This window comes from Sapajus apella, unplaced genomic scaffold (genome assembly GCF_009761245.1).
Source record: "Sapajus apella isolate SASKATOON/1434 unplaced genomic scaffold, GSC_monkey_1.0 scaffold36, whole genome shotgun sequence".
Taxonomy (NCBI): domain Eukaryota; kingdom Metazoa; phylum Chordata; class Mammalia; order Primates; family Cebidae; genus Sapajus; species Sapajus apella.
In genome coordinates this window covers 24,719,687-24,733,278 of record NW_022436976.1, presented here as the reverse complement: position 1 = coordinate 24,733,278, position 13,592 = coordinate 24,719,687, and the positions used below count along the sequence as shown (strand labels likewise).

General features: G+C 39.7%; 1 protein-coding gene across 4 annotated transcripts in view; it reads left to right on the top strand.

The window, feature by feature from the left end:
* NFIA (nuclear factor I A) overlaps positions 1-13,592 on the top strand; it is a 387,512-nt gene that overhangs the window by 200,277 nt on the left and 173,643 nt on the right. For all 4 annotated transcript variants that reach the window (XM_032296832.1, XM_032296834.1, XM_032296833.1 and 1 more), the window contains exon 3: positions 140-205. In XM_032296832.1, coding sequence (XP_032152723.1) covers positions 140-205 — 66 coding nt within the window. The remainder of the gene's footprint in view (positions 1-139; positions 206-13,592) is intronic.

The window sequence follows — 13,592 nt, the reverse complement described above, 5'->3', positions numbered from 1 at the left end:
TTTTCTTCATGTCTCATGTCATTTCTGTAACGTTCCCATTCCTAGTTTATAGGTTGAACCTTTTGAGAAAGTCTGGCACCTCTGATCCACTTTCCCTTGCAGACCCTGTAATTTTTGGCTGTATTTTTATGTTTTTCAGATTCAAGTCAATCTGAAAGTCCCAGCCAGCCAAGTGACGCTGACATTAAGGACCAGCCAGAAAATGGTAAGTTTAGCTTGAGACTCTAGCTGCTGCTTTCAGAGTCCACAGCAGCCAGGAAGCTGACTTAAGGGCAAGGATTTGGGGGCCTACCCTATACGTAGCCCACCGTAGTAACAATTGCAAGGACTCGGAAAAACTCAAGTAGATTACTTTTAACAGGGCAACTTCTTGTTCTCTGGATCACCCCAGCAGCCTCAGGACCCCCTGGCCTCAAACACTATGAGGGTGCCCACGAGAACCTTAATTCCCAAGGAAGTTGATTACCCATTTAAACTATGAGAAGTGGAGTTAATTTACCAAATCAGATTTTTTTTTAATAGCATTAAGTGAGGAATCATGGCTTTTTCATTTCATTTTAGTTCTTTAATGTGGCAAATGCCCCATGATCGTCTTCACTAGTGATTTAAGATCATTCATTCACAAGCTAGGCCTTTTGGGAGCTCAACCCTTTGCCAATTGCTTTAAGAAAAAAAAACTCTATGCCTTTGAAGGATTTTTCTACTTTAAATTGTCTAAAATAAAATAGGATACAGGACAGCATTAAATTCCACAGTTGCATAAATATCTATATTAAAATAGAACACACACATTATATATGAATATCATAGTATCTGGTAAAATGCTGAATTTGTGGCACTACAAGTATGAAAAAGATTGTCATGGATTGGAATTTTAGATTGAATAAAAGTATAGGTTTTAATAAAAACAGAGGCATGAACTAGCAGTAACTATCGTATACGTAGAGAATTTCACAGATATTATCTCATAAAATTCCAAAATGTTCTTTGCTGATAGCACTGAGGACTCAGGTGGAATGCTTTACCTTGAAGGGGCTATGGGGAGAATGTCATTGTGATAAAAAACTCAGGCTGTGGGCTGGGCCCACACCTGTGGGTGGCTCACATTTGTAATCCCAGCACTTTGGGAGGCCAAGGAGGGTGGATCACGAGGTCAGGAGTTTGAAACCAGCCTGGCCAACATGGCGAAACCCCATCTCTACTAAAAATACAAAAATTAGTCAGGCATAGTGGCACACACCTGTAATCCCAGCTACGTGGGAGGCTGAGGCAGGAGAATTGCTTGAACCTGGGAGGCAGAGGTGGCAGTGAGCTGAGATTGCATCATTGCACCAACTCTGGGTGACAGAGCAAGACTCTTGTCTTTGCTGGGGGGGGAGGCAGGAAGCTGTGGTGTCAGACCTGCATTCAAATTCTGCCTCTACTATTTCTTGCCTGTGTGATACTGAATAGGTTATTTAACCTCTCAGATTATTGATTTATTCCTCAAAAACAGGGTAATGATATTACCTGCCTGTTGAAGAATTAAATAAGATAATATGTGTAATGTGCTTATCATAGTATCTTTCATAGAGTTTGTGCTTTAAAAATGTCAGCTGTGGTTCATTATGACTCATTATTTTTCTTGTCAATATAATCCTACCATATTTGTTTTTCACCTACTTTGAATGACCCCATTGCTTGAATCTCTTCCTTTTGTTGTCATGTACATTGTTCCATGTTGATCTCCATCCGATCTTTTGAAAAGATAGGCAAATGGAATTATGTTGGTATTGTGGGATGAAGGATCAAGTTTACTACATTAGATATCCTATCACTAATTTTTCAGAATATGTTTTATTTCCTACCCTGAGAAATGTTGATTACATTGCTGGCTTCTAGCATTAAATACAGACTGCTTGGCTATTCCTCTCCTCATCCTGGTATTTTGGTGATATTTTCTTTATCAAAGTTGTCTTTTTAAAGCAGGCAGTAAAAAAAAAAAAAAAAAAAAAAAAAAGAACTCTAGAGGTTTGTTTTTAGTGTCATATACAGCTACATCTTATTTTTTGTTGACATTTTAAAAAGTGGTATTTATAGACTAGTTTCATTCTTTATTTTCCACTTGACTTGTAGGTGATGTCTTCAAAGTTTCACTTCTTTCTACATATTGTATTTGTGCATAATCTCCCTAAAGATGTCTCCAGAGGTATCATTTTATTTTCATTTTCAAAAATGTGTGGACTGTAGGGGTGTGTAGTTCGCGTATTTAGGTCTGGCCGCCCCTCTAGCAGGCCTGCGATTCATCTGTCTTCATAAAATGGCCAACAAGCTGTTCACATGCAAATATAAATTGAGAGCATGAGAGGCCTGGCATGCCTTTCTGGAGCCGCCTGCAATCCCAATATTGTGTGTTTCCCATTCCAGAAAGCAACCAGGATTGAGCCTGGATTTTTCGGCCAAACGCAGAGAGATACTAGCCAAGTTCACTTTTAACCTCAGATCACTTGATGCTACCTCAAGGATTTACGCTATCATTTCGGGGAACTCATGTGAGTTCAAAGAAAGAAAGAATTAATATATAGGAGATAAAGTAATAAATTCCTTTCCGTTTTCAATTTGTTTCAAAGAAAAAGTAGTGGAAGCTGCTTTTATTTTAGCCCCAGTTGAAGAATTATCAGCCTACTCAGTTTTCTGCCTCTTGTCAATCTCAGATGAAGTTAGTGGAAGAAAAATGATTTTTATCTCTTCCTTAAAGACCTATAATCCCAAAAGGAATAAGTGAAGATTCAGGGCTTGATATTTACATGCATTAGATAAGGTTCTACTCTCCGGTGTTACATTGATCAAGAGAAGTTCCCTCTTTTTCATTACCTCAGGATATGAGGATGAATTCCTGAGAGGTTTTTGTGTGTTTTGTTTTGTGTTGTTTTGTTTTGTTTTGTTTTGAAAGAGGGAACTCTCATAGGTGTATCAACAAAGTTCTAAGAAATTTTGGAATCTTGCTGATTGAAGAAGTAACGGACTTGATTCTTCAAATAAGATGGGAACTCATTACTTCATATATATGTATGTGTGTGTAAATATATGTATATGTATGTATATATGCAAAGGAAAATAATATTCTTTTTATCCTAGCTCTTGAGAAAGGTAATGGGAAACGAATGGTATTTCCCTAGTAAACCATGGAGAATGAATAGACAAATGGTAACACGCTGTTTCATCCAAAATCGTAAACTGGGCCATGTAACTTTACCTAAAGTAGATGCAGCTGTTTCTTCCCCGTCCAACTGGTCTGTTTTTTTCTGTGGAATTTTTGCTTTCTTTTCTTGTACTCCCTTAAGACTCAACTTGTAAAAGAAAACAAATCTTTGTCCAATTAGAGCATTAGATGGGAATTTTGACGGAATTATCTGAAGCCCAGAGATAAAACATCAGAATCTTTGAAACTCAAAATTGGTATAATATAGTGGGTAATAACTCTGCCTCTGAAGTCAAATAGACCTGAGTTCAAATTAAGTAATAGCTGAGTGACTGCATAAGGTACGCCCCGATCTCAGCTTTCTCACCAGTAAAACAGAAATACTAAAAGGAGGCCAGGTGCAGTGGCTCACACCTGTAATCCCAGCACTTTGGGAGGTCAAAGTGGGTGGATCACTTGAGGTCAGGAGTTCAAAACCAGCCTGGCCAACATGGTGCCCATCTCTACTAAAAATACAAAAAGTAGCCAGGCATAGTGGCACATGCCTGTAATCCCACTACTCGGGAGGCTGTGGCAGGAGAATATTTTGAACCCGAGCAGCAGAAGTTTCAGTGAGCCAAGATGGCACAACTACACTCCAGCCTGGGTAACAGAGAAAGACTCCATCTGAAAAGAAAAGAAAAGAAAAACTACAAGGACCTATCTCAGGAGTGTTAAACTGAGACTATGCATACAAAATAGCATTCTGCCTGGTTTGCAGTAAGGACTCAAAAAAAGATTACCGGCCGGGCGCAGTGGCTCACACCTGTAATCCCAGCACTTTGGGAGGCCGAGGCGGGCGGATCACGAGGTCAAGAGATGGAGACCATCCTAGCCAACATGGTGAAACCCTGTCTCTACTAAAAATACAAAAATTAGCTTGGCATGTTGGCGCACATCTGTAGTCCCAGCTACTCGGGAGGCTGAAGCAGGAGAATTGCTTGAACCCGGGAGGCGGAGGTTGCAGTGAGCTAAGATCGAGCCACTGCACTCCAGCCTGGCGCCTGACGACAAAGTAAGACTCTGTCTCAAAAAAAAAAAAATTACCGTGACTACTTTCAAGTTAAAGCTCATCATATTTACAATGAGTATGTGTATTCAAGAGGTCCAAAGCTGGGAGCCTTGGAGTGGAAGGAGATGGTGTCAGAAATATACCAAGACTTTTAGAGACATCTTTTGTGGGTACTTATCCTGCTCTGAAATGTCAGACATAGGTTTCCTAAATCCCCACAATCCCCATGGTACCACGTCTGTTTTCCTGTTTTGTTTTATCCTCACAATCTGTTCATCTCCCATGAGTCTGAGAACCAGGGAATTGCAAAAAGGATTCAGAGTTGCTGGAACCTTCAGAATGAGTGCTCAAGAAGGTGATTCTGGAAAGAAGAGACTCCTCCTAGATATCTTTAACTTTAGCTGAGTTTTTTCTTGGCATAAACCAAACTTAAAAACTGTAAGCTGATTAAGGGTAGGATTTATGACAAATTTCTGTTTAAAAAATCCTTCACAGTTCCTAGATCTGTGCCTTGAACTTAGTGAGTTCCTAGTACTTACTTGCTTAATGAATAAAATTAATAAGTAAATGAATATATTGTCATTACTCCCAAATATTTTTGGAGTATCTGTTCACTTTTGATTTACCTAGAGATTTTAAGAAATAAACAAAACAAAACACTCTGGGAAAGCTGAAAACCTTATTTGGGTGTGAGTGAAGTCTGAACTCAGACACATGGACAGAGGTTAACAGATACAACTAGTAGGTCTAGGAAGCCAAAGCCGATGGCTAGGTACTAATGGCAGTAGGACATCAGGTTGTCCCTCTTCCCTTCCTGCTCTCCCTCCACTTCAATGAGCAGTGTGGTCAGATGTTTAAAATGTCACCATTTTAGTTTATGCATGATGCTTGATTACCATAGGGGATGCGGTTCCGACAAAGTTCCCAGCTCTGATTGGTATCGTTTATTTAATCCTTTGGTATATTGCTGAAACCCCCTTTCTGGCTTTTCTAGAGCTCCTAAAGGTTTTAAGCCTTATTTGTTGGACTGTGACTTAGAACATCTATTTAAACAACCTTTGTGAATTCCCATGATATATTTTGGTTACTTTAAACGTGTTTATGGGACAGAGCATTTGACGTGCCTGCCTGATATTCACAGGGCCTGCGAACAGTCCTCCAAAGCTTGCATTCTGTGGTGCGTCAGGTCAGTCATTAATGAGGGTAAAGCTCATGTGATAGCCTTCTTACTTAATTCAAGACACGTTTCTGTAGGGCTGCAGTGAGTCAGTGTCTGAGGCAACAGTATAGGCCAGCGTTGGCACTCTGAAAACACACCCCCGACTGGGTCTCACTGTTATCTGTGAAAGCACCCTTAACTAAAAAAAGAAAATGTGGGGCTCCCTTGCCAGAGAGAAAAGCTATATTTCCCCGGTTCTTTTTCCTTTCTATTTGCTATTTCTCGTCACCTGCACAGCCTGCTAATAATAACTTTATCTTAGTGGTTTTAAAATGTGATATTTATAATAAGAAATCAGAGTTGGTATTTAGATGATTTCCTTTAGGTTTAATCGTGTTTGTTCCTCCTCATTTATCTGGTCGTTGCACATATGTCGGTGGCATCAACCCTCAGATGGATCTTTGCAATCAGTGGAAACCCATTAATCATGATGCTTGCCCCAGATTTTGAAAATTTTCAGCTCTACCTGCCAATTTGAAAATCACCCTGGAGTATTAGTTGAATCTAGCTTTCATGTTCACCGTCTTCATTTATGTCGTTCCCATCCTGAATTGTTAAAAGAGGTATCATTGTTAAATGTTACCAGGTGAACAAGGAATGTACTTCTCCTAATCCACAATTACTGGTATTTCATTCATTATGATTTAACTTATTGAATATTTAGTGTTTACAAAATAAATTTTAATGCTACTGACTTCCTGACTGAAGATTTATGTGTAGGGCTGGGTGCAGTGGCTCATGCCTGTAAAACTGGCACTTTGGGAGGCCAAGGCAAGCAGATCACTTGAGGTCAGGAGTTCAAGACCAGACTGGCCAACAAGGTGAAACCCAGTCCCTACTAAAAATAAAATAAAAATAAAAATTAATTAGCTGGGCGTGGTAGCAGGTGCTTGTAATCCCAGCTACTCGGGAGGCTGAGGCAGGTTCATAGCTTGAACGCAGGAGGAGGAGGTTGCAGTCAGCCAAGATGGCGCCACTGCACTCCATTCTGGGTGGCAGGGTGAGACTCCCGTCTGAAAAAAAAAATTTATGTGTAGAATTTATTTTGTAATTTGGTGCTAAGAAAACAAAACTGTAAATATCTTTTTCTCTTTTTGGTAAACATTTTTTTATCTGACAATATTCTTTTTAAAAATTGTGAGCCTTCTTGTTTAATGTTTTAAATTGTTTTTACTACCTCCTCACATGTATAGTAGACATATTATAATATTGTATTGTAATATTTATATATAGTGGGAAGGGAAACTAAAATTAATAAATCCAAACTGCAAAAATTGTCATTGCTGGATAGACTGCTTGGTTTAGGAACTGTTTTGATTAATGTGTCATTTAGTTGGGTGATTTAAAAAATTTTGGAGGCAATGAAACCTTAGTTTATGTTTTACTGGGAAAGAAGGAGCATTTTAGCACCATTGACTTGTAAATGCAATTTATCAATATTTCATAATTGGCATGACTTTCTTTTACAATTACCTAGCAACAGTTCCTCTCTGCAGTGTTCCTTCAAAAAAAAAAAAAATACCCCGCAGGGACAGACACAGTAGAATGACCACCAAAATCGCAGCAATAACAGTTATGATCAATATTCCAAAATATGTAAAGGTCCCAACTCAGGGAGACATTAAAACCTAAATGCCTTCTGGTTTCCAGATCTATATAATTAAATTTCAACTGACGAATTTTCAGCAATGCAATGGAGCTAGTCTCTCTTCTTTAAGAGTCTAGGAAACTGGAATTTGGTTTGATCTGAAATGTCAGTCAGTCTGAAACTAGATGAATTTTGCCTTCTTAAGTACTGTTAGCAGGTGCGACCCATGGTTGTTTGCAAAGGCCCTTAAAAATGCCTCCAGACAATGGAAATTCTTGAGTCTTGCTCTGTGAAAGATGAGGTACCATCCTAGGCTGGGGGCTTCCCCAAGTGCATGACACAGAGGAGGCTGCAGAGCTTAAGCCACGGGATCCAGTGTACTTAAGGCGCCTTTTCAACTCAAAAATGGAGGGGTGTGGAGGGAGATTTGTAGCCATTTTAAAGTTGTCTTATCCTCACACATTATGGATATTTTACTGTCTACACACAGAGAATAACTAGCTGAACAGACTTTAGGTTAGTTGGCTAGTAGCCAAAATAGGAAATGTTTTAGATCCTATTCCCCTGATTTTGAAGCTCTGAAATGGACTGACTGGGTGGTCTGTTTCAGACATCTTCCCCTCCCCGCTCCCCCCACCTCCAACCCTTCACACACAAAGAGTTACACAGGAAAGAAGAAAAAAAGGGATTTCTTACTGGTCCTCAAATTCATTTGTGCCTGTGACTCTTGTCCCAGGAGAGACCCAGGAGTGCCCATTGAATGTAACATTCCTAGGAGAAAAGCACTGTAAAGTGTTTATTTAGAATGTGTCTGGGAGTGTGTAATTATATACATAGATCTAGATTCTAAAAATATGAAAATATGAAGCAATACAATTTATGCCATATTTGAATTGGGCTCAAAAAGGAAATCAAATGAGAAGCCGTCATCAAATCACTGTGCGGTAGAAGGTGCACCCGGTGTTTGGCTACAGCTCCATCTGCTATTGCTCTGTTTTCCCTGTGATCTAAGCCTGGACCTGGAATGACAGGACCCTTTGACAGAGATGTCCTTAGAAGGACCACTTCTAATGACCACTTTCCATCCCTCTCCATCAATTAAAAACCAGGGTGGTGAAAGATCAGGGGAGCGAGCTGGCGTCAGGAATTGGGGATGAGTTTTCCTTGCCACAAATAATAGGGTCACTTCTGATTTTAAATTTGAATGTGAATTTGTTGTTTTTAAGCCTGATTTTAAATTTGAAAGTGAATTTGTTGTCTTAACACAATTTTTGGGAAGGAATTACCTATTTGTGGATAATATTAGTAAACTGAATGTAATATAAATAATGTATTTGGGGATTTGGATTCACTAATCCAGATTGATTAGTTGTCTGCTGGAAAAATTCATGTGGCCACAAGGATTTTTGGCACCTTGTCTCCCTGCAGCTTCCTCATTCTTTTTCTCTTCTTCAGGTTTTACTCAGCTCCAGGCAACTCTTTTCCCCCGGCATTCGTTTGTCATTAAGGAAATCTACTGGGATATCTCAAATCGGGATGGAGGGGAGGGGGCGCTATTTGCTGCAGATTACTCTGCCCCATCTCAGTTGTTAATTTCTATACTTGGTTGATTTTACCCCAAAGGGAACCAGAGAGTCTCATATGGCTTATCCACAGGCATCATATGGTGAATATCCAAAAAGAGAAATGTAAGGATATTGTGGCAAGGCTCAGCACAATAGGAATAGCTTTCCAATAATCGCTCCACGAAGGAAAGTCAGTGTTTTCTTAGATCTCTGTAGGTATTTTATAACCAGAGAGCTTCTCAGCAAGTACCACTTGTAAACTCAGAGATGAACAAGAAGAAGCCAAATCACAGCTTCTGAAAAGGTCAAATTAGCAAAAGAGAGTTGCCATTAAAAGGCTGACACTGAGCATCTGTTGAGGGAAAATCAGTTGTCCAAGTCACTTAAAGACTTGTACCTCAATTTTCTCATAATTCATTTAACAGATCGTTCTTAAGACTTACTGGTTATATTTGGATTAGGCATTGGATGTGTTGAAGGAATACAGAGATAGAGCAGATGTCCTGCTCTTGAGAACCTGATAGTCTAGTAAAAGGAAAAAGACACCATTCGTTCCTTCATTCATTCAACAGGTATTTTTCAAATATGCTCTTAAGAACCAGGCATGTTCGAGGCATCACACTGGCAAAACAGAAAATCCCGCTCTTAGTTGAGCTTACCTTCTAGGGGAAGGAGGCAATCAAGTAATTAATACACATGCCACATGCCCAGTGGCATCAAACATTATAAAAAGAAAATAAGGCAATATTAGGGATTAAAGAAGGGAGGATGTCGGTACTGTCTTATAAAGGGTAGTAAAGGAAGGCCTTTCTGATCTGTTGACATTTGAGTTAAGTCCTAAAGAAGTCAAAGTGAACTATGCAGATATTAGGGGCTTTTGTTCTAGGAAGAGGGAACGTGAAATATAATGGCCCTGAGGCCTGCTGGAGAAACACTAAGGGGTTGCTATGACGTGAAGGGTACAAACAAGGAGAGAATAGTTGGAGGTGAGTAGCAGGAAGGCAAATCATGTTGCATCTTGTAAACCAAGGAAAGAATATGGCACATCCTTGAAAAGCCATGATATGCTCTGGAAGAATGCACATATGAATCTGTTCGTTTCTTGATACAGTAGACATGTCCTGAGCCCCTACACGATGGTAGTCACTGCTCTAGATACTGAGTGTTCAATGGGAAGCAAAGTAGACAGAGTTTAGTGTGGAGTTACACACAAAGGCCTAACTCATAGCATTGTTAAAGAATGAGACTCTCTGATTTGCCATGGCAAATATCTTTTAGTACCTCCAAAGTTTTTCCCTCATTCATGTATTACTAAAAGCCAGCTTACTTGCATGGAATATTTGGTTTCACATACCCACTTGTGTAAACAATTGTTTTTCAGAATGGACGTCTACATCTGTGGAGTTTCAGCTTAATCCTGATCTTGTGACCCCGTTAGATTGTAACCCCCAGGTCTCACATACGTTCACCATGAAGGTGGATTTTGTTCCTTAATAGTTGCCAGATGCAGCAAATTAAAAATACAAGATGCCAGCCAGGCATGGTGGCTCATGCCTGTAATCCTAGCACTTTGGGAGGCCAAGGCCAGTAGATCACTTGTGGCCAGGAGTTCACGACCAGCCTGGGCCACATGACAAAACCCCATCACTACTAAAAATATAAAAATTAGCTGAATATGGTGTTGTGTGCCTGTAATCCCAGCTACTTGGGAGGCCAAGGAAGGAGAATCACTTGAACCCAGGAAGAGGAGGTTGCAGTGAGCTGAGATTGTACCACTGTATGCCAGCCTGGGCAACAGAGTGAGACTCTGTCTCAAAAAAAAAAACCAAAACACCAAGATGCCAAGTTAAATTTGAATTTCATATAAACAATGAGTAATTTTTTAGTATTGCATGAGATATACAAACAAAGTATTCACTGTTTATCTAAACCAAGTCTTGTATTTTATCTGGCAACCAGTCCTAATTCTCCACATACTCCTCTGGAGGTTACATAGGCAATAGTAACAGTAGTGTACGAAAAGGTTTGATTAGTCTGTGATGCTTTCCCAGATCACAAAGGGTCAAACCACTGGAATTTAACCCACTGAAAATGAAATCTGGGAAGAGTACTACAAAGTTCTACTGACTTGGCCGCTTAAATTCCATTCCTCCCGCATCTGCTGGTACCTAGCCCGGTGGTTTTCCTGGAACAATAAACCACTTGTGAGGCACAGTCAATAGGTACAATACAATAGTTGAGAGCCACTCAACCCATGCAAGTGAGTGTATAAGTTTAATTAGTGGTATATTCATTATGTAAGCCACTGGTACACTATGTAAGCCCATACATCTAGTTATTGGCAGACCGTTTGCTCATGAAAGATGATGAAAATAAGCAATCAGTCAAATAATAGACATTTTGGAATTTGTACATTCGAAGGTGAGGTAGAGAAATGGCACTTCTGATAAGCTGGAAAACAGAGGGGCCATATTTTTCATGTGCTATATGGAATGATAAATGCATATATTTTCATTTGAGATTGGGACAACTTTGCTAGGTATGACAAGTCTTGTCTGAACATGTTAAAGAAATATAGTATAACCTTTGAATCCTCCTATTTAAAAAAAATAATGTTCGCAGATTCAAGGAAAACAATTTTGGAAATAGGGTTAAACTCTGTTGGGCCTAGAGCCAGATAATAACAAAAATAATGATAATGATCATAAGAGTAGCTTACATTCACTGTGGCCTTTCTGTGTGCCAGTATGTTAGTTTGGGCCCTCCAAGAATAATGTATCCTGTTAGGGTTAGCCGTGCAAGAGATTTATTGGGGCAATACCTATAAAATATAACATAAAGGAGGACACAGCAAGAGTAGTTTGAGAGAACCTTTAGGCTGCAGTACATTTCTGACAGGTGGGAAGGGAGCGGGGAAGAATGAGGGATTAGGTTCGAAGACCCCAAGAGCTTTCACTCCCATCGTCTTGGCTGGAGTGCAGTGGCATGATCACGGCTCACTGCAGCCTTGACCCCCCAGGCTCAGATGGTCCTCCCACTTCAGCCTACTAAGTAACTGGGACTACAGGCACGTGCCGCCACACCCAGCTAATTTTTTGTATTTTTAGTAGAGATGGGGGTCTCACTATGTTGCCCAGGCTGGGTTCAAACTCCTGACCTCAAGAGATCCGTCTGCCTCAACTTCCCAGTGTGCTGGGATCACTGGTGTGAGCCACTGTGCCTGGCCTAGATAGCAGTAAGCTTCTAAGACAGTTTTGTCCAGGCCAATGAAGAGGCCCTGAGTTAAAGTCCCCTGTTGGAAGAATTCCATGTTTTATACGAATGGGTCTGTGTTGGTATCCTCCCCCTCAGTTACTGGCTGGAAGGAGCCTGGAGGAAGTGTGGCCTTTAAGCAAATGTGGTGGTGGATTCAAAGAAGCAGCCCTGTCAGGCAGCCATGTTCCTTGCAGCAGGTGATCAGGGTGGCCCATTTTTATTCATGGCCACCAGAGCCATGCACTGTGCTGAGCTTTATATTCATGATCTTATATCATCTTAATATAATCCTATGGAGATAGGTGCTATTAATTGTGCCCATTTCACAGATTAGGAAACTGATACAAAGAATTTAACTAGCTTGCCCACAGTCAAGAAGGCATAAAGGGCATTCAGACTCACTCTAAGTCCAGAGTCTTGACTGCTTAACCACTACATTGTATTATAGAAAGAATGGAATTCAAACTCTGGTTCTGTCATGTATTGATTGTATAAATTTGAACAACTTATTTAAACTCTTAGACTTTTATTTTCTAACGTGTAAGATGCGATGCCATCACCTTCCCAGGAAATGTGTTTTTGTTGCTATTTTGTTCTGAGTTCAAACAATGTTAGTTCCTTTTCCTTCCTCTTGTTTTGCTCTCATCTAGGATCGTCATCTCTTCCTTTATTTCTTATCTCATCTTCCCAGGTATCTGCCTCAGCCCTGTTCAGGCACCCACAGGCTTAATTACGTCCTCAGATCTAACAGGACTGTTTCTGTGTGGATTATATGTCTGGATGTAGATAAGTAGAAAGTGCCTAGCACTTGCAACAATCCATAATAGATACTCAATAAAGTGTAGCTCACCTTCTCTCTCATCTACCTCATTGCCTCATAGACGTGAACCAGGGTGCCAAGGGACATCTTTTTAAGTTTTTTTTTTTTTATTTTGACAAAATAACCTTTTTATAGAACAATTCCATTCTTTTTTTTTTTAATGAACACTCTTAGTTCTTTTCTTCTACAGTCTCAAGTATCATGAATATATGGTGCTTTAATAGATATTTTTAAACAATGGACTAAATTTTCATTGGATTTTTCTGCTTGAGGTGGAGACTGTGAAATGAGGTTAGTTGCAAGGTATTTATACCAGATACCATTATGTTTGTTAGATGGCATAAAACAATTATGATTTTCAATAAATTTGTAAGTGTTTCACTAGCAAAAGATGTAGGAGTGTAGTTTTATTGAAAACATAAAATGTTTATTTTCATTCCCCATTTTTTGTGCAGTACAATCAAAATTTGCACCTCATTCCTTTCATTTTAGATTTCTGAATTATTTAAAAGAATCGGTTAATTCTCCATTTCGAGTGAGCAAGACAAAGTTCATTAGGATATCTGATTCCTAGCATGTCCCACGCTCACAGATCATGTTAACTCCACAGAGAGGTTTATCTTCTTTTAAAATTGCAAATGCTGCCCAAACTGAAAGCTTTTCAATTTAATGCATTGTTACAGCTTTGAACTCGAAGAGTAAGATCCTAAACAATAGAAAGAGGGAAAATGAAGCACCTTGTCCGAGCTTGAGCCAGTTCTAAAAGTAGCAGTGCAGAACGTCTGTGTCCTTTCAGTTCCAGTGGATTTGCAACGCAATATCATGAAATACATGCAAGTAAACCTTAGCACGTGCTCGACCGGTAGTTACCAACTGGTGGTCCTTGAAGGGAGCCAGAGGAAAAATCTTTTTA